At 39.1% G+C, this 20986-nt stretch overlaps 1 protein-coding gene and 1 pseudogene across 8 annotated transcripts in view; one reads left to right on the top strand and one right to left on the bottom strand.

The window, feature by feature from the left end:
• The window catches only part of Epb41l5 (erythrocyte membrane protein band 4.1 like 5), a 92279-nt gene that overhangs the window by 34857 nt on the left and 36436 nt on the right, over positions 1-20986 (top strand). For 7 of the 8 annotated variants that reach the window (XM_021633239.2, XM_021633240.2, XM_021633244.2 and 4 more), the window contains exons 12-16: positions 2573-2742; positions 3721-3827; positions 4956-4983; positions 9083-9122; positions 9478-9593. In XM_021633239.2, the coding sequence (XP_021488914.1) occupies positions 2573-2742; positions 3721-3827; positions 4956-4983; positions 9083-9122; positions 9478-9593 (461 nt within the window). Of the gene's footprint in view, positions 1-2572; positions 2743-3720; positions 3828-4955; positions 4984-9082; positions 9123-9477; positions 9594-12675; positions 13633-20986 lie in introns of those variants that run through there. The other variant, XM_060371669.1, reaches the window with a different exon arrangement.
• Positions 15678-16186, bottom strand: LOC110546413 (large ribosomal subunit protein eL37-like; annotated as a pseudogene).

Here is a 20986-nt window from a genome sequence, read left to right as displayed (position 1 = left end):
GATAGGGGAGGTCCTCCTCCCCTTCCATCTGACACTAGCTTATCAGGTCTCTTCAGGACTGGCTGCAGTGTCCTCCTCTGTGGCCTAGCTAGGCTGCTCCTCCCATGGGGGGTGGGGGTCAAAGAGCTAGCCACAGAGTTCATGCCAGAGATAGTCCCTGTTCCCCTTACTAGGGAAACCAACTTAGCTACTAAGCTGCCAAGTTCTGTTTTTATTTTCCTGTTTTTAATAGTCTTTTAGATTTGTATTTTGCTTGGTTCTTAGAAGTTTACAGAGGTACCTTTTTATCTTAGTGAAGTTTGATCTTTAAGATTTCTTTTTCTTACTTGTTCACAAGCCTAATGACCTGAGTTTGATCCTTGGGACATACATGATAGAAAAGAAAAACCAACTCAGGTTGATCTCCGTCCTCCATGTATGTTTCAGAACTCTATTGAGATTTTTAGGCTACTTTTTAAACTGGGTTCCTTGTTTTTCACTCTTTTTTGAGTTCGTTATATATTCTGGGTACTAATTTCTGTCGGGTATATAGTGGAAAAGGTCATCTCCCACTTTTTGAGCTTCGTCTTCACAATTAGTTATTTTCTTTGATATAGAGAAGCTTTTTAGTTTTATTAGGTCCTACTTGACAGTTGTTGGCTTAACTTACTCAGCAATGGGATCTGGTTCAAAATACTTTCCTACACCTGCATCTTGTAGGTCACTGTCTATGCTTTTTTCTAGTATTCTTGAACTCCCCATTTTCTTGCCTCGGTCTTCTGAATGCTGGCATTATAAGCATATGCCACCATACTCAGCCATAGCTAAAAGAGCTTTTTTAAGAATTACCGTACTTTATGTGTATGGGTATTTTGTCTGAATATATGTCCATGTACCACATGCAATCCTGGTGCCTGTGGAAACCAGAAGGGACCTGGGGGGTCAGGAGGTCAGGTCTCCTGGAAGTGAAGTTATGCTGTTACTGAACCACCATACCGGTGCTGGGAAGTAAACGCAGGTCATCTGGAAACACTGCCAGTGCCCTTAACTAATGAGTCATCTCAGTGGTCTCAAGAGGCAGGTCCTGACTGTGGAAATAGTTGTTTGTATAAGAAAGATGTTTTCTAGTTACTGTTTTATTGCTGTGAAGAGACAGGAGCATGGCAGTTCTTATAAAGGAAAGCATTTCATTGGAGCTGGCTTACAGTTTCAGAAGTTTAGTCCACTATCGTCATGGTGGGAGACGTGGCTGTATGCAGGCTACATAGTGCTGGAAAGGTAGCTGAGAGATCTACATCCTGATCCTTAGGCAGCAGGAGACTGTCACACTGGTCAGACTTAAACTGATAAGACTTAAAGCCTGCCCCACAGTGACACACACCCTCCAACAAGCCCATACCTACACCCGCAAAAACGCAGCTCCTAATAGTGCCACTCCCTATGGGTCAAGCATATACATGAGTGTGTGGAGGCCATTCTTACTCACACCACCACAGATGTGAACAGTCCTTTACAAAAAAGAAGATATAATTATGTGTTTAGGAATATGTGGTCATAATTTAATGATAACCCTTGTTTTTTGTCTCATTGTGGGGTTTTTTTGTTTTGTTTTGGCTTTTTGGGTTTTAGTTTTGAGACAAGGTCTCACACTGTATGTAGTCTTGGATGCCTTGGAACTCAATAAGTATCTCAGGCTGGCCTCTTGTGGAGATCTCCCTCCCTATCTTCTGGGTGCTAGGTGCTGCATTCATGGAACTCAACACCTGGCCTTATCAGGTACTAAAAAGCACATGCTTTTTGGTTTCTAGTTTTTGGTGATAGGGCTCTTTGTAGCTCTGGCTGTCCTGGAACTCACTCTGTAGACCAGGCTGGCCTCTTTCGTTGAATTCCACCTGTTTCTGCCTCCCAAGTCCTGGGACTAAAAGCATGCACACTGGTGACTTAGCACATGTTTTTGTTTGTTTGTTTGTTTGTTTGTTTTGGTGTCTGGGCTTTTCATATGTGTTATATGTACTTGTCCATATGGAATTGCATATAGGTGCCCATGTGTACATGTTCATGGGGGCCAGATAGTGGGTGTCGATTGCTCCCCGCCCTAACCTTTTGCAACAGAGTCTCTCCTGAACCTGGAGCTCACATATTTGACAAGACAAGGTGGCCAGCATCATACTCACCCATCCCCCAAAAACTTTCAGAGAAAAAAGTTTGTTATTTTTTAAGGTTTATTTTATTTTTAATCATGGGGGAGGGGGGCTTTTAGTGAAGATGACCTTGGAGACCCTCAGATGTAGAGCTGTAGTTACAGGCTGTTAGGAGCTGTCTGGCGTGGGTGCTGGGAACCAAGCATGTGTCCTCAAAGAGTGGTGCCTACATTTAACCCCCTGAGCCAACCCTCCAGCATCTTTATCACTTACTTTTCGGCCAGCTGGACTGGCATTTACTTTGTATGATGTGCTGTCCTTGACCTGGTGGCATTCCTTCCGGTAGCTGAGATTATAGGCATGGACCAACCACATGCTTGGCTGCCTTTTGTTACTGCTATGGATGTATTTGTATTGCAGCAACAGAAGACAGTGCTGTTTGTCTTTTTCAGGGCAAAGAACAAGAGCATACCTTTGTCTTTAGGCTGGATCATCCTAAAGCCTGCAAACACTTGTGGAAATGTGCTGTGGAGCACCATGCCTTCTTCCGCCTCCGAGGACCCGTCCAAAAGAGTTCTCATCGATCAGGATTCATTCGACTAGGATCACGATTTAGATATAGGTTAATTTCTCTAAGTTTTGACATCATTCACTCTTGCAAACAGGCCAGAAAAGTTAGTCAAACTCTGATTTTACTGAGCAGAAACCAAGCAGAAATAAAATATGTTGCCAAAGATATCCATTGGCCAAAATTTTTAAAGAATTAATGTATATGGGGAATCAGCTATATTATTGCTATTTATAACACATTTATATATTCTAATCAAGCTGCAATTTAAATGTGTGTAACAAGGTAGAGTCTCCGTCTAACAAGTTGCACTCGTACAGAAAATGTATGGGGTTATAGTACGAATAATACTGTGACTCTGGAAACCTGAGGACTGGGTGCTTTTACTAGCATGAGTTTGAAATACTCAGTTCATGTTACATTTGAGTAGCAGTCAGTTTGAGTCTTCAGCATACCATTCAAATCAGATGGAAAAGGGATGGTAATGCCAGTAAAGCAGCAAGTCAGCCACAGAGAAGTCTTAAGACGGTGTCTCTTCTACCCTCGTCAGAAATACTGAAGGGTTTTCTTAGCTTGAGACCAAAGAAGTACAATAGTAGTTTTTAAAATATTTCTAGAAATTTTTGTGGAAATAATCACAGAAGAAGTAACTGTAGTTGGGGCTGGGGCTGAAGACATTGGTAGAGTTCCTGCCAGGCATGTATAAGGCCTGAAATTGAATCCGCAGGACCACAAAAGAACAAACTAGAGATCTTATTTTGAATTACATGTTTTGCATTGATTCATGTGGATAGAAAAGGAAAGGGTGCTTGCTTCCCTGATAGCATGGGCACTTTTTGCTGGTTTAATATGTCTATATACATGCTTAGGAGAAACCCTATATTTTTAATGTATGTATTTTACCTAAGCCTAGAGAATAAAAAATTTGGATGAAGAGGAAAAAAACAACTGCAGGATAATCTGAATGCAGACATCTTACTCCTGTTGGTTGCCTCACATTGTCTTACTATTGACTTGCCTGATTTATTTTAGTGGAAAAACAGAGTATCAGACCACAAAAACTAATAAAGCAAGAAGATCGACTTCCTTTGAAAGGAGGCCCAGCAAGCGGTACTCCCGACGGACCCTACAGATGAAAGGTGATGTGCAGTTCTGCTCCAGTGGCTTGTCCTTCCTTTTCCTTCATGTCCTGGTACTTCCTGTGTGCTGGAGAGGAAGCTGTCTGACTTGTCAAGTCTATTTTAGTTGACTAAATCTATCCTTGTATGAGTTTTATAACTACATTATATTGGCCCCTGCAAGTAGCTGAGAATGAACTTAATAGTAACCTCAGTCCACATGGCATTCTGGTCGGTGTTTTTGTTTGCACTTAGTTTTTTGTGTGTATACATTGGAGCAGTATTTTCTCTCTTGTCTTTCAAATCCCATGATGAAATGCCTCTTCAACTCCTTGAATATTTTTAATATTATGTAATGAATACATCTTAAACATTTTTTTATTTGTGTATATGTGTGCTTGCGTGCTCAAGGGTTCATGCATATGCATATGTGTGATGTTTTATGCACCCTATGAAGGCCAGTGCCCTGACCTAGTTGGGTACGGAGACTTGAACTAGGTCCTCTGAAGAGCAGCAAGTACTCTTAACCACTGAGCCACCTCTCTAGCCCCAAAGAACTTTTCAGTAAAAATGTTTCCATACTAGGCTGGTGAGATGGTTTAGCGGATAAAGGCACTGTGCTGCCAGGTCTGATGACCTAAGTCAATCCCTGGGACCTACAAAGTGAAAGAAAACAGACTTCACAAATTATCCGTGCACTTGTGCACACACATACACACATTTTTAAATAAAATCAATCTTTAAAAATTGGGTAGGGGGCTGAGGAGATGGCCCAGCATTTCAGAGAGCATACTGCTCTTGCAGAAGACCTGAATTTGCTTCCAGCACCCACATCAAGAACTTGCAGATGCCTATAACTCCAGCTCCAAGGAATCTGATGCTTTCCTCTGAGCTCCAGGGGCACCCACACTCATGTGCACATACCCACACATGCACTCAGGCCCACATAAAAGTAAAATCATAAGAAAGAATAGGTGCTGTTCAGCATCACTGATTGCTGTTCTTGGCCTTACTGGTCTGACCTGCAGCACAGTGTGTGTTTGGGAAGTATGTTTTTACAGAGCAGCTAGTCCAGGTTTTTCTTTGAATAATGCAGCAATTTGTCATTCAGGGTGGACTAATAAGATGTTATCTTTTCTCTTCTGTCAGCAAGCACAACAAAACCTGAAGATCTTGGGTAAGTCATGCCTTGCAACGTAAGAACTGAGAAGATTTATATAGTTGTGCAGTTTATATAGCTACAGTCATTAATTAAACAGATATTTGTTGAAGACCTTGCCAGATGTCAAGTTTTTCACAGGCATTGGGAGGATAGTAGGGAACAAAGAAACACCAGACAGAATTGACAAATGAAGCTGCTTGCAGAAGTAGAATAGGGTAGGAGTCGGTGTGCTACTCAGACTGAGACTGTCAGAGAAAGAGGTGGGTTTGTAGGCGAGCAGTTTTCCGGGCTCTGTCACCCTCAGTTGTTTATGATTTACACTTTTATGTTATTAGATCTGGCTTTCTAATATTTACTTATTTGTTTGTTTAGTGTTTAGTGTGCATGTATCATGGTACTCCTGTGGAGATGATAACAGCTTGTTAGAGCTGCACCATGTTGCCTCTAGGGATTGAACTCCTGCTGAGCTAGCTTCCAGCTTCTGAATTTTCCTATTCAGTTTTGTTCACTTGAGCTAAGTAGAGCTAGGTTGTGCTTAGTGATCCATTACAGAAACACTGCTGTTGTGAACAAGGACTCTTGAAGCTATTAAAACTAAAATGAGTGTGAAGTCAGGAGGAAGTAAGGGTTTTTGCTATAAAACTTTAGATTAAAAAGTAAATTTTTGTGCCTTTCTAGGCTCTCAGCTTTTTATTTCTTTTTATCCTTAACTATTTAGAAGCTGTGCTTATAAGGAAATTGGGACGGAATGTTAGCACTCCGTGCTTTTTAATGGTGTTTATATAGTAGACCATGTCTTGCTTTCCTGACATGTCCTGACTGGGACATGATATTTGACCTTTAAGATATGCCATGAGAGTAGTAGAAGTAGAGAGAAAATATTTAAGCAGTGGTATGGTGTGGAACATTTAAGGTTTTTATTTGCAAAGTAAAAAATCCTTCTCTAAGATGTTATAAAATACATTTTTTAATCAGAGCATAGTGAGAATAAACATGGTCTCTTTGCTAGAACTGAAGTTAAATTTCACTTCAGTGGGTAAATGTTATTATGTCTTCATTTACGATGCTTTTAGCTCTAGAAGAGCATAGAAACAGGCTACTTAAGAAATGATGGCCCTTCGGAGGGAGGAAAGGGAAGGGAGAAAAGATACAATTATAATCTCAAAAACTAAAAAAGAAAGTTGTCCTCCAAGGATTTAGTCACATGTATTTATTCACACATACATGCACATACACATAAATAAATCTTTAAATACACATACATACATACACACACACATATACATACATACAGGCAGGCTTTCAGAAGTTAAGTAATGAGAGACCGCGATTCCTCCTGAAGTAATTTCACATAGTGCTCTGAAAAACCTGAGCTTGGATTGGCATCCATGCCCTTCTCTCTTGCCCTTGCTACTCTGTTTGCACAAATGGTTTTGCTCCAGTGGACCATAAAGAACAGAGCCCTTTTTAACTGGATATAAAATATTTCTTGACCTTGTCCTTTGCTGTTTTATAAAATGTACCAGTTTGAATAGCAGGTCTGTATATTGCTGATGTCTGTCTTTTTCTGGTAATATTTTCTCTTGTGAGCTTGGACTAAAAGTATAGTAAGAAAAGGTAGTGTTTAAAGGATGGTGATGGTTTTGGTTACTAGTACAGTTTTCTCCTACTTGAGCTTCCTTCTCACTGAGTGAGGCTGTAGACATATACCTTTGTACCTGGGTTAGAGGCAGCCTTGAGACAGGAAAGGGAAGGAGATTAAGCAGGAGCTGTCTGTGTGCCAGAAGAGTCAATTACTGCATGTGGTATTATTGTATAGAGGTTCTCTAATATGCCCTGAATACACAGAAACTAAGTTTACTATCAAGTGCCTTAAATTAACTTCAGTTGTCTCTTCTTTAAGAGTTCCTTGTTTTTGTCCTTTTGGAACTAAGCCTCAAACCCAGATCCTCCTGAATGCTAGACAAGCCTTCTGCCAGTGAGCTACATCCCAAGCCCCACTTTTTAACTATTAAGAAATTGTGACAAAAGTAGTGTTTTCTGTATTTCATATTATTCAAATCAGGAAGTTATGATTTAATGAAAATGGCTTATAAGATGTTTTTCTCAAGTTTGAATTCACCTTTTTTCGGGGCTGGGGGTTTACTACTGAAGTTATTCCCAGCTAAAAGAAATATTTCCAAGTAACAAATGAACCATAGACTTACTGAGGCTAGCTTCTGCTTCAACAGGCTTGGTAAGATTTTATGTGCTTACTAGGTCATCACTTTTCACCAAGAGTCTGGAAAGGGCAACCATAACTCTTTAGGTAAAAAGGGAAGAGGGAGGTAGAAATCAAATGTGGATGTCCTGGAAGTCGCCCAGCATCCTTCATTGTCAGGAGGGAATAGCAATTGAGATCACTGGTGAAGAATGCTGGCTGCTTTTCCAGAGGACCTACATTTGATTCATCGCTCTCACATTGGCCAGCTCACAACTACCTGTAACTCCAGTTCCAAGGGATGCAAACCTTTTGGCCTCTTCAGGCACCCACCTATGTGGGTACACAAATGCACACACACATTATAAATAAAAATGGAATGAGTCTTAAAAATGGGGGATGACAAGGTGAGTCACTGGATGAACTGCCGCAGAGCCTGATGTTCTCAGTTCAATCCTCAGGGCTCACATGCTGGAAAGAACCTCTCGTCAGATATCTTGACTTCCAAACATACACACGCAAAGTAAATGTTTAGAAGAGAAAATCAAAACCTTTTAAAATTCATAAGATTTTGAATAAAAGATGTTTTACAAAGGTGTAATGTTTTTGATGAAGCTTAAGTCCCATTGCCGTATTACTTGTACTAATTGAAATAATTCTGCACAAATTACATAAAACTGAATATTTTTAATATAAGTTATAAGTAAAAATAGTTATTAATTTAAAAAAAATAACCAATAACAAATCAGAGATAGGGTGGGAAGGTCAGTTAGGTCAGTGGTTTTCTGCCTGAAAGTTTTTACCCCTTTGGGGAATTAAACAACTCTTTCCTAGGGGTCACATATCAGATATTTACATAACAATCCTAACAGTAACAAAATTGCAGCTATGAATTAAATTGAATTTAATATATATGAAATGAAATAAATTTATGGTTGGGTCAGCAGCATTTGGAAGGTTGAGAACCACTGTTTTAGGTTATGGACATTTTTAAACTTTGCATGGACCTCTGGCAGAAAGAAGTTTGAAGGTTCCAAACATGACTTATCCTGAGATGGAAGTGCTCAGTACCCTGTTTGGCTCAGTGAGAGCCTGTAGTGGGAGATACTGGATATGAGGCACAGCTAAAATGTGTGCACAGAAAATACAAATAGCAATAGAAAAGAAAGCAGCTTCACTGCGACCGAGTGTTAAGATTGTTGGTGCTGCTTTGAATAGCATGCGTGTAACCTTAGGAAGTGAAGCCACTGGGCATGGTGCCACGCGTCTTTAGTCTCAGCACTCTAGAGGTAGTGGCAAGCAGATCTGAGTTTGGGGTCAGAGTAATTACATGGCAAGTTCCATGTCAGCTAGTACCATGTGATGATACTCTGTGTCAAAAAAAAAACAACTAATAACCTGGGATTATGTGCTTTATTTTAGTAGTAATAAAAGAAGAATTATAATTATACAAAATTAAAAGTGAATGTAAAATTGCCAGTAGACTTCATATGTGTATATATATGTCAGACTTACCAAAGGACTATGCAGTTGTGCTCTTGGAGTTTGGAGTTTATTTTCTTAATGATACAGTGATTCAGTTTCAGAGTATAAATTGGTGCCTTAGAGAGATCGAAGATACATATTTTATACAGGTGGTGAACTCATAAACACAAAATGTTACTAATATTGGTTCCATGAAAATATTTTAAACTGTGCTATAAAATAGACCTTTAATATGCAAGTTAGATATGTAATTTTAAATGTTGAACCTATTTTACATTCATTTGAGGAAACATTTTGTAATCACATTTATTCTGATTTGAGTCTATATTCATGTTTGTTAGCATTTTTTGTATTTTTATTAACATTTCTCCCCTTACTCCAAACCCTTGTGTGTAGGTTTTTTAATTGATTTTTTTTCCTTCTTTACAGTGTTCATAATGCTTCAACCCAGAATAATGATTCCCAGCAGGTAAGACAGTAGTTTCTAAAGTACTAGAACACAGTTAATTATAGTGACTGTCCGAATTAATTGGATTTTTGTAGTATGTGATCTTTTACAAGTTGTGTACATTTTTTTACCTCTATTACTTCTTCTGTTTTACTAAGATACTATAAGAAGAGTAAATGACTAATGAAATATTTTCTGTCCCTATAAGTCTGGGACATCAGCAAGTTGTGAATGTTCACTTATTATCTAAAATTAGTGTATAAAATTCAGACATTTGATTATATACTGTATAGATGGCACTCCATTTTAATATTGTTTGTTGATGTTGGTATTTCTCTTTATTAGTATTTGACCTTACTTATAATTTTACCCAAAGGCTTGGGGAGTGAGGTCTCCTGTGCCTGTGGCTTCTTCCTCATCCTCTGGTCCTGTGCTGGTAGAGATAGAGAATCTTCCACAGAACTCTGCAGCAGACCAACACGACAGGAAATGGTTTGTTAACTTCTTGAAGCAAATACTGCTTTCATAATTGTATTCTAAAATTTAAGCTATAATCTTAAGGCACCTTAAATATGATTTAAAACAAATTATTCATATTTGTGAGCTGAAAGGAGCATTTGAAGAGATGGTGAGCATAAGGTGTGTGCATGAAGAGGGGAGGACAGCTGTCTAAAAGCAGAACATGAGACAGCTGCCTTTGATTTCATTGGTGTAGTCTGGGAGTAGCTGACTAAAGTCTTGAAATAATTCCAGTTTGAGGAACTGGAGAAAAAAAGCCAGTGAGAGTAAAGATATAAACAGTAAACACACAAATATGGATACTTTGTGGCTTATTGGATTTAATCAGTTGGGTTCTTGCTTTCCTAGAAAGCTGTGTGGCTTGGGAAGGGGTTCCTTGGAAATTTTGGGGCTGAGTTGTCTTACCGGATATATCATCTGTTCAGGCTTTATGTCTGTTTATGAAATGCACTTGGATGATTCTTGGGATTTTTCTCTTCCTCTTAGTTTGTTAATAGTTGAAATCTAACAAGTTTCTGTGGTGTTCTCAAGGTTTGGGTCAGTTTGTTGTGCATCCTGTTCTTCCTTCATGGTGGTGGGTCAGCAGTGGTTGGTGATCGTTTCTGGTCTGTGCTTTGTACTCTTTCCACAGTATTGTTGGCTTAACTAACTACAGGATGCTTTGCTTGTGGCGGTTGGGTATATTTTATTTCAGTTCCAGATAACTTGCACTTAAGATCAAAGAAAAGTTCCATCCTTGTTTTGTCCTTTTTAAAAATTTCCTTCCCTTTTTTGTCCTTTTGGGAATATGGCACAGGGTACTTATGATGTGTGTTCATATACACCTACCAAAAGAATACCAAAGAGGCCTACAAATGTCACGTTTTAGTCTTTATTTAAAGACATGAGAAGTTTCAATTTTTTGCTGAAGATAACAGTCCCAGTAAGCATTTATGTCCCATCTCCATAATGTGCCACTGAGGCCGATTGTCACACAAAAATAGTGACAAGACTTAGCTGTGAAAAAACTGTCTTAGTGTATGGGTGTCTGAGAATCTGATTAGTAAACATCCTGTGTTGTGCTGCTGTCTTTATTCCATTTTGATGAGTACATGTTTGAATCTGTTTAATTTGATTCTCTAGGCACTGTCAGTTTTCTTGATGTAGCCTTTAGAGAGAATATTGAATTTGAGTTTCAAGAAAAATGAAATATCTTGGAGCTGTGTGTCCTTTCCCTTTAGACGGTTGTGCAGAGACCGCCTTTGCTGAAATGGAGTAGAGATGACCCTAAAAACCTGATGAGCCTCAGAGTACGTCAGCAGGGCATGGAACTGAACCTATGGCTGACATGTCTTAGCGCTGTTAATTCTCTAGCCTTTAATGTGCATTCTGCTCTCATTCTTTGTTTCTGCATGCTTAGATTTCAGAGAATATAAAACAGTCCTCCTGTAGAAAGTGTTAATAAAATTTAGAAACCAATTACTGGATTGAGCAGCACAGAGTCAAACATCTTATTTCTGGCAGATAATTTGGAGCCAATTTAATTTAAACTTGTTTTCTGTTCAAGTCTTTATCTTTTTTTTTTTTTCCTGGCATCCTAAATGAAGCCATTAACTAGGTGAATGATGTGATATGTCAGTAACTTAGAATTTGTACTTCATATCACTTAATTCATAAATTTCTTATTAAAAGAAGCCAGATGACAGTGCTTGAGAGGCTGAGCCCAGAGAATCTACTGAGTCCTGGAACTTGAGTCCAGCCTGAGCAACAAGGAAGGCCTTAGGCCTTATCTCAAAACAGAATAAAGCATGCCTGTAATCTAGTGCTTGGGGAGAAGGCGCAAAGGGATTGTGATTCCAGGCAAAGACAGAAAGAAATAGAACTTAGAAAGTCCTACATCTGTAAACTAGAACATAAGCCTAATTTAATTTCTAAATTTTTAGAGATTCTAAATCAAGGGATGAATTTTGCCTGTTAGGTCTGATAAGTAAGTTGAATTTCAATGAAAATGAAATGAGGCAAATGAAATAAGGCAAACAACATACATTTCATGTATGTTTTGAAAAATCCTTTGCAGTTTCCCTGAGGGGAAAAAAAGGATCAAAAATTAATATTTTTTTTAGTTTGAAAAAGAATAATTTTTTTTTTATCTAGATTTTAGATGTCCTTTGTATTTGGAATGATCTTTCTGGTTATGTGACATATGTGCTGCCCTCGTTGTCAAATCACAAAAGTTTGGTTTTTGAGCCATGCAGTTGTTTTCTTTCTCCGGGAGGACTCTTGCCACTCCACCCAGAACTGCATGTGTGCATGTCTATGCATGTCTGCCTTCTAGTTCTCCTGTGCCTGGGACACTTCTTGTGCTGTATCCGCCTGTTGCATCTCAGTTTGTGTTCCTATGGACTTTGATTGAAGAAGGTACAGTGATTATTCTTAATTTAGTATAAGGTGATGTCTGATTATTGCTTAATTTTGAGCACTGGTATAAACTTGCTTGATGTCTGTGGGCAGTTTTGTTTGTTTGTTTGTTTTTGTTGTTGTTTTTAATGCTTCTGACTCTTGTTTTCTGGGTTACACTTTTTAAAAGTTGTGTAATATTGGAGATCATTTTTTAAAATTCTTTTTCATATATATATATATATATATATATATATATATATATATATTGTCCTTTAGTAGAATTCTTTCAAATATCTGAATAAAGCTCTACTTAGAATTTTTGGGTTTTTTTTATTTGTTTGTTTGTTTTTTGGGTGTTTTTTTTTTCTACTCGAATTCCAGACGTTTCTACGTTAGAGTTCCCCAGAAACATCAGGAATAGATAACAGAGTGTTTTACCTTCTGTGGCTTTCCTTCATTAATTAATTCACTTATCTCTTCTGGTTCCATGTGTTTCCATATTGGTGTTTCCATTGCATGTGCCGTGTAGCTTTGCGGATCCCCTCTGCTGCTCTTGAATGCTGCCCTTGCATGGCGCCTGCTCACTGGTGGTGCTGCTCACATGCCTTTTTCCTTTTCACATCCATGTTCTCTGTTCCTCTTGACTAACTGTACTCCCCACTCCTCAACCATCTAGGCTCTCTGCTACCAGTGACCGCTGTCAACGTGGTGGAGACCAGTGGAACACAAGGGCCTTGCCCCCAGCCCAGACTGCACATAGAAACTACACTGACTTTGTACATGAGCACAATGTGAAGAATGCAGGAGCCCTTCATGATCCTTTTGTTTCTGGCCGTGCAGCCATGACTGAGATATGAGTTGTTACACCTTTTAGGTCGTGGACCTCTGTCATCCAGGTTAATGATGTATTTTGTGGCATTTATAAGGATTGATCCTATTAGGAGTATTGAAGAGAATTACGTCACACTGAGTCACTAGTTACACACTCTGAAATTGACTTCACAGAGTGAAGAGGATCTGGAGAAGCTGTAAGCTGTCACTGATGGTGGCCTATGGTGCTGTGTTGAAAGGCTGTGCATACCACTATGGCCTTGGGAAGGGTTTTCATACTTCTAACATTTAACACATCACTTAGAACATCTCTCAGGAGGTTCGTGTTTATGACAAACTTGTCAGTTGTCATCCACATGCCATCTAATAAGTAGACTGAGTTTTAAAGAACAAGACACAAAAGGTACACTCAAAAGGAACCATGTTTAGTCATGCTGCATCAGCCTTTTGTAATGCTGTGGAAATACTGTTCTCATTTACTACTTTCTAAATGACCAACATGTGCCTTAATTTTGGCTAAGTACCTGCAGTTTAATAAAAACTTACATACTTTGCTTTTTTAATAAACATTTTGTTACGACAGGTGTAGAAATTGCAATAAAATGATTTTGTTCTTGGATGGTTAACTGATAGCTAATTGAATGGTTATATTACTACCAGGAGGTTCTACCAAATGCAAGATGTGAAGCTCTCTTAGCTCATTACTCTTTTCTTATTGAGAATCCTTGATAATCACCTAGGTTTTACCACCCTATAATCTGGCCTATTCAACCTTTGAAATAAAATTCTAAAGTCAAAATGATACCATTTTGAAATGGATTGCCTATATTTTATACTTTTAGTCCCTTTTGAACTTCATAATGTAGTTAACTCATGCTCTTTGGCTTAATTTATGGAGGCAGATTAGCTGGGAAAGCACATGGCGGTGGAAACACTACTAAGGAGAAGCAATATGTCCTTTTTTACATTTATTTTAAATTTTAGAAAAATTTCTAAGCTGTGTAAGGAGATGCATAAAGGTTTATATTTATAACTTGCTGTTTTGAAATAATGAAGCTTTATAAATTATGAATTATGTATCACTTAACCAGTCCTGCTTACCTCAGAGGTCGGCTTCATCCTAAAGGTGCTCTCTGCTGGCCAGTGAAGCAGACTTGGAGCATGGAGTCTGTAGACAAGTCTTGATTTGTTTTGTTTTTTTTATTTTTATGAGGGGATTATTGCCTTAACTTACTATAGATGGATGTGGGATGGATATTCAAAATACTAACATTCTGGATAAGAGAATAAATGTATCTTAAGAGGCCTGACCTTTAAGATAGTCACCATCTAGTGTACTCTAAAACGGCACTAATGTGTGACCCTCTGAAGAATTGGGTTTTGTTTTTTTGTTTTTGTGGGGTTTTTTTTAATATTTGTTTATTTTATTGTGTATACAATGTTTTGCCTGCATGTACACCTGAATGCCAGAAGAGGGCACCAGGTTTCATTATGGATGGTTATGAGCCACCATGTGGTAGCTGGGAATTGAACTCAGGACCTCTGCGAGAACAAGCAGTGCTCTTTTCCTCTGAGCCATCTCTCCAGCCTGGGTTTTGTTTTTTTTTTTTTTTTTTATAGCTCAGATTATAATTACTAAGTATGCTCTATGGTGCTTTTTATTTCTAAGACGCGTTTATTTTATGTGAATGGATATTTGCGTATCTGTCTCTTTATCTGTGTATCAGTGTACCCTATTAGTGTGTTGCCTCTAGAGGCCAGAAGAGGATATTGGATCCCCAGAAACTGTAGTGGATGATTGTTGGCTGACATGTGGATGCAGCGAATTCAACCTTGGTCCTTTGGAAGAGCAACCAGTGCTCGTAATGCTGAACCATCATTCCAGCCTTTTTTTTTTTTCCTTAAAAGTATTTAGATCATAATGTTTTAAACACAGAAACTGCTTTGTGCCATGAAGATTTAGTGGTTATGAATATAATTAAAGGCACAAGTGTGGAGGGCTTGTAACCAAACAGTGGTATCTTCAGTTTATATTGGAAGTGGTAATTTTAGGGTTTGAGGTAACTAATGATTCCCTCAGAATCACATCATGACTTTTTCTAAAGGGGAAAACTGGACTTTAGGTTAGAGACAGTGAAGGACAGAGGGCAGTAGACTCATATCTCATAAATGTCCTATGTGCTTTAGGATCTCATATCCATAAGTTGAGTGACTCTGTGTAAAATCTTAAACCTCCAGATAGCTGATATAACAGTTTCACACTGGCCTCATATGGTACAGGTTGCACTTAAAGGTAACAGCAAACAGACCAAAAGTATTCCATCTAGTTAACCATTGGGCCATGCATATGGAAAACATACATGATTCAGGTTTCATCACATAAATACTTTATCTTTGTGTGTATATGCACGGAAATATTTGAAAGTCTAAACTGAAATGGAAAACATCTCTGGTTCCAAGTATTATAGATAAGGGTTACCTAGTCTGTATTGTAAATATTTGCTCTTGTGACTGGTAGTCTCAAGATGGCAGTACATGTTCTGGAGCACTGAGGAATTTACAGGTAGTTCAGCCTAAGTAAATAAATTGTCTCTGATATGTTTCTGCTCTGATCTTACTTTGTCCATTGGTCAAAGTCCTAGACTTGAAGGTACAGAGTGAGATTACTCAGTAGGTAAAACCACTTCTCACTAAGCCTGATGACCTGAGTTTGATCCCAGGAATGCACGTTAGAGAGAAGGGACTACCCCAAGTTACCCTCTGACATCTGTGTGCGCACATACAAATAAAAGTAATTTTTTTGAGTTTTTGAAACCAGAGCATTTATTTTATGACTGACAGAAATCCTCAAGATGAACTGAATGCTGCAGCAGCTGCCCTCTTCTTGGGTTTAGGTGGTGTTCTTTCACAGAATCCATGTCTGAATCTACAATAGACAATTTCTAGGTGCCTCATCCACCTAGTCCTGGTAGTGATTCATCTCTTAGCCTTGGCACTCCAGTTATACTTCTTTTGCGCTTGGCAGGGTAGCCAGGTTTGGTACAGGTCAACTTCTGAAGGTGGTAGGGCTTAGAGCCACAGTGGTGGCACAACACGTGCATCTTATTGTGACGCTTTCCAAAGGATGACATTCCTTTTCATCTTGTTTCTACCACCAAGGCCAAAGAGACCAGAACAGCAATAAAAGTCTTTAAAAACAAAAACAAAACAAAAAAAACTACAGATTTCAAAGTTTACCTGCATCTAGAATGCTCACTCAAGCCCAGGAGTTTGAACCCAACCTTAGCAACATAGAGAGACCCCTGTCTCAGTGAAAAATAATCTAGACTGGAGAAATACTTTTTCATGAACACCATACTGCGGCACTGTCCTTTGATTAAAAGGATTCCTCAGCACAGACCTTCATGCTAATGTGCTGAGTAGTATTTTGGCTAGTTTTGTTAATATAATTGTAACATTTTAGTTATGTTGGTTGTGTTCTGTTGTGTTTTATAGGCAGGATGGTTGAGAGACAGTGGTCTCCAAAAATGAGCTCTGGTGATCGTTCTTTTTATAGCTAAAAACATTTCTGATGACCAGGCAGTGGTGGCATGCACTTGTAATCTCAGCTGGATCTCTTTCAAAGCCAGCCTGGTCCACAAAGTTCCAGGACAGCCAGAAGTACACAGAGAAAGCCTGCCGCAAAAAACAAAGACAAAACAATTCTGCTGGACGTGTGGTTAATGCGAAGAAGGGGATAAGGCAGAAAATTGCCATGAGTATTAGACCCTCTGAGAAACAAAATTCATAGGTTTGTTTTTTTTAACCTGTCTTTAAGTATGATCTAATTTTTTGATCTTGAAATGGTAATCAAATACTCATTTTAAATGAAGTTATGAAAGAAAACTATTTTGTCTCATGTGCCTCTGCCTTTTTTTTTTTCATTTATGAAATGCTGGTTTATTGTAGAAGAAATTTAAAAATAACCAGTTACATTTTTTCCTGCATGCTACCCATTGCAACCAGGAAGCATTAAATGTTTTGCATCATGAAGAAGATCACAGGCAAGAACACAGAGAGGATGGATTCTCGGGTCTTTTGTAGTCCGCACACAGAGTGCTATCAGGCACCAGGACTGTTAGGCATTGAGGGTACATTAATATGCTTGTTTTTACAGAATGTAATAGGCAGTATAATACTGTATTGGCTTAATTTACATAGTGAATTGAAAATTTCTGCACATTGCCTGTAATCCCAGTACTTAGAGGCAGGAGCTAAAGCATAAGGCAAGTTCCAGGCCAGACAAAACAAGTGACCCACAGACATGTACCCCAGCGTGCACACATATAGTAAAGTGTTAGGCCAGCCGCAAAACTTGTGAGTGGGGATTGTTAATTGGTAATATCGCCTGGGATGCAGACGTTACTATGTAAAATACCAGGATATGAAAGCATAACACATATAGAACATACATGGTATAAAAATACTGTAAGTGAAGGACAGTGAGACAGCTTTTTTATTTTTTATAGTAATTACAGTTTATTCACTTTGTATCCCAGCTTTAGCCCCCTACCTTGTCCCCTCCCAATTGCCCCTTCCTCCCTCATCTCCTCCCATGCCCCTCTCCAAGTCCACTGATAGGGGAGGTCTTCCTCTCCTTCCTTCTGATCCTAGTCTAACAGGTCTCATCAGGAGTGGCTGCATTGTCCTCCTCTGTGGCCTGGTAAGGCTGCTCCCCCCTTGGGGAGGTGATCAAAGAGCCAGCCCCTGTTCCCCTTACTAGGGAACCCACTTGGACACTGAGCTATCATGGGTTACATCTGTGTAGGGGTTCTAGGTTATCTCCATGCATGGTCCTTGATTGGCATGTCAGTCTCATTCTAAGACCCCTGCTTGTTTTTTCAGAGTAATACAGTTAATTTATATGCCCTCCCTCCATGCTAGGGATTGAACCTAGAGCCTTGCAGATGGTAAGTGCTCCATCACTTAGCCACATCCGTAGCTTATTTATTTCTTTGCTTTACTACATTAAGTAGGTATTTGGTAGCTATTTGATTGATGTGGTAATGATTTTGATTTGTTAATGCTGCTACATTACTTTTGTATGTCCCTAAATGAATAATTTAATCTTTCTACTTTGCCAAATCAGTAGCTGGGGGAGGTTGAGAGGAGAGTCCTGAGTCTTGACTTTGAAGAGAAAGAAGAGTACTTACTGTGGAGGAGGCTGGCTTCCCAGGCTCATGACTCATCCTCCAGCTTTGGTTTTGTTCCTGCCCCCTTTGTATTCATAAATGTGAACCGAAGAGGTTGGGAAATGGTCGTTCTGTATTGTCCAGCACTGATGGAGGAGCACAGATGGTGGCATTCTGACCTTGAAATCAGCAAGCTGTTCTTTCTAACCTTGATTCCCAGTGATTTTCGATTTGTTAGACATTAGGTTTGAAAATAATACCACATTGCATAAATTTATTTTATTCTTATTAGAGCTTATATGAATTTGCAGAAATGTTGGTGCCAGTAACTCTTAGTGTCTCTCTACATAATAATTTTATTTATTATTGTGTGTGCATTCCACAGCATGAAGCAGTTAGGATACGTTGTACATCATTTCTCTCCTACTTTTATGTGATTCCTAGAATTGAACTTGGATAATCAGGCTTGCAAGGGAAGTTCCTTTTCATGCTAAGCCATTTTGCCAGTCCTTCTTACATTTTTCTATAAATTATACCACAGACATTATGTCTTCCTTCCAGAATTGTGATAAGCACTCACATGTAAAATGCTTTGACATAAGGACTCAAAACATTAATCTTTAAAACAGAATTTATAACACATGTTCGGCTGGGTGGCGGTGGCGCACCCCTTTGATCCTGGTCCTTGGAAGGCAGAGGCAGGTGATCTCTGTGAGTTTGAGGCCAGCCTGGTCTACAGAGCAAGCCAAGGCTAAACCCTGTCTCGGGGATTGGGGGAGAGAATGTTCTTTTAAAGCAATTTTTCTCATGGTTTGTCATTTGCTTGCTAATTAATTTCCGATGGTTGTGTTACTCCTCAAGTGGGGTACTAAGCTTCTACCTCTCCTTTAAAAATCGCTCAACAGCTATAGTTCTCTCTTCATTGCTGTTGAAAGAAAAAGTTTTGGTTTGGTTTTAACTCATTTTAATAAAAATGTAAATGTATCAATTTGTGGCTAGGATTTGCAACAAATTGCATATTCTTTAATAATATCTTGCTATAGATGCCTAACCAATGTTATACAAGGGTTAAGAGTAGGAAGGGGACTGATAGCCTGCCTCCTCCTTTGGCGTTGCGTTGAGAGAGATTAAGCAATACACCCAGAGCATAATGTGTCACTCAGAAATGGGCCATTTTTATGTAACAGATGCCTGCTTGTGGTTCAGCCATTGAGCCTCGGGGCTTCACATTTAATTGTGAACTCCAGGAGTTTGAAGATCTAGGTTTAACAGATTGCCTTAATCTTTTTGGGGGGTACCATTAGCAGTACTCTGGGGAGTCTTTGGAAAGACCTGAGAAGATGGATAATTATGAGTATCCAGGTTATCAATTAAAGTTCACGATCCTATTGGAGCAGTAACATGAAAATACTGCATGGCCTTAGTGATCCCAGCACCCGGGAGATAGAAGCGGGAAAACCTAGAGTTCCAGGTCATCATCCTCCTGCTACCTACTGAGTGAGTGAGTTCAAGGCTAATCTGAGATACATGAGACCCTACCTCAAAAAACAAAAAAAAAAAAAACAAGTAATTGAGTGAATTGGAAAGGTGGTGACTCTTGACCCAGAGAGAATTCATTTTGTTTCCTTTTAATTGTTTTGTTTTGTTTTTTGTTTTGTTTTTTTTTATTTTTATTTTTATTTTTTTTTTTTGAAGCAGGGTTTCAATGTATATCCCTGACTGTCCTGTATTCACTTTGTAGACCAGGCCTGGAACTCACAGAAATCCACCTGCCTGAAATCCACCTGCCTGTGCCTCGCAAGTGCTGGAATTAGAGGTGTGCACCACCACCGCCTGGCTTCATTGTAAATGAAAGGTTTTTGGAAATTTGTGTGTGTGAGGTGGGGGGGTCTCTGTAGTCTTGGCTGTCCTGGAACACACTGTTGAGCAATAGTTCTCAACCTTTGGGGTCTCATATCAGATATTTATATTACCATTCATAACAGTAGCAGAATTACAGTTACAAAGTAACAATGAAATGATTTTATGGTTGGGGTCACCACAACATGAGGACCTGTTAAAGGCTTGCTGCATTACAAAGGTTGAGAACCAGTGATGTGTACAGCAAGCTGGCTTCAAACTCTCAGACATCTGCCTGCCTCTACCAACCAAGTGTTGAGATTAAAGGCATGTAACAGCAGCCATTGATACCTTTTTAAAAAATATTCTTGTGTGCGAGTGTAGACACAAGAAATACATTCCATAACACACATATGGAGGTCAGGACAACTCTTGGGAGTTGGTTCTCTCCTTATACCTTTGTATAAGTTTGGTCTTTAGATATCAAACTTGGGTCGTCAGGCTTGCAAGGCAAGTGCTTTACCTTTTGAGCCATCTCTGTCCTTACTTAAAGATCAGCCAGAATGCCTCTGATTCTCCCTTCTTTATGCATACTCACTTTTTTTTCCTCTGTTCATATCTGGTTAAATCCAACTGTGCCTCTAGATCAGTGGTTCTTAGGGGTCTCGTGTCAAATATCCTGCATATTAGATATTTACATTATGATTCATAGTGGCAAAATTACAGTTATGAAGTAATAAAAATAATTTTGTGGTTGGGGGTCACCACAGCATGAAGAACTGGATGTGTCTGTGTCTGAACATCTCTGCTTTGCTTTCCTATCAGTGCTGATGAACTATCTGAACTGCATTTTGGTCATCATGTTAACCATTCGACTTTCTCTTCTATATTATCAGATTCTTCTCAGCTGGCATATTCTCATCAGCACAAAAAAAAAAAACCAAAAACTCTGTGGATCACTGAAAAATTAGGAAGTAGCAACAAAAATAATTTCATAGTTAGGGCTTCCACACATGAACTGTATGAAGGGTGGTAGCACTGGGAAGGCTGAGCACCACTGTCTACTGCCCCATTACTCCTTGCCTTCCGAGAATTGTCTGTGCTCAGTGTATTCTCTGAGTCTGCTAAGCCCAGCCAGACCCTGTG

Source organism: Meriones unguiculatus, chromosome 18 (assembly GCF_030254825.1).
Source record: "Meriones unguiculatus strain TT.TT164.6M chromosome 18, Bangor_MerUng_6.1, whole genome shotgun sequence".
Lineage (NCBI taxonomy): Eukaryota > Metazoa > Chordata > Mammalia > Rodentia > Muridae > Meriones > Meriones unguiculatus.
Note: the sequence above shows the minus strand (reverse complement) of the source record. Positions and strands in the feature narration are given on the sequence as shown.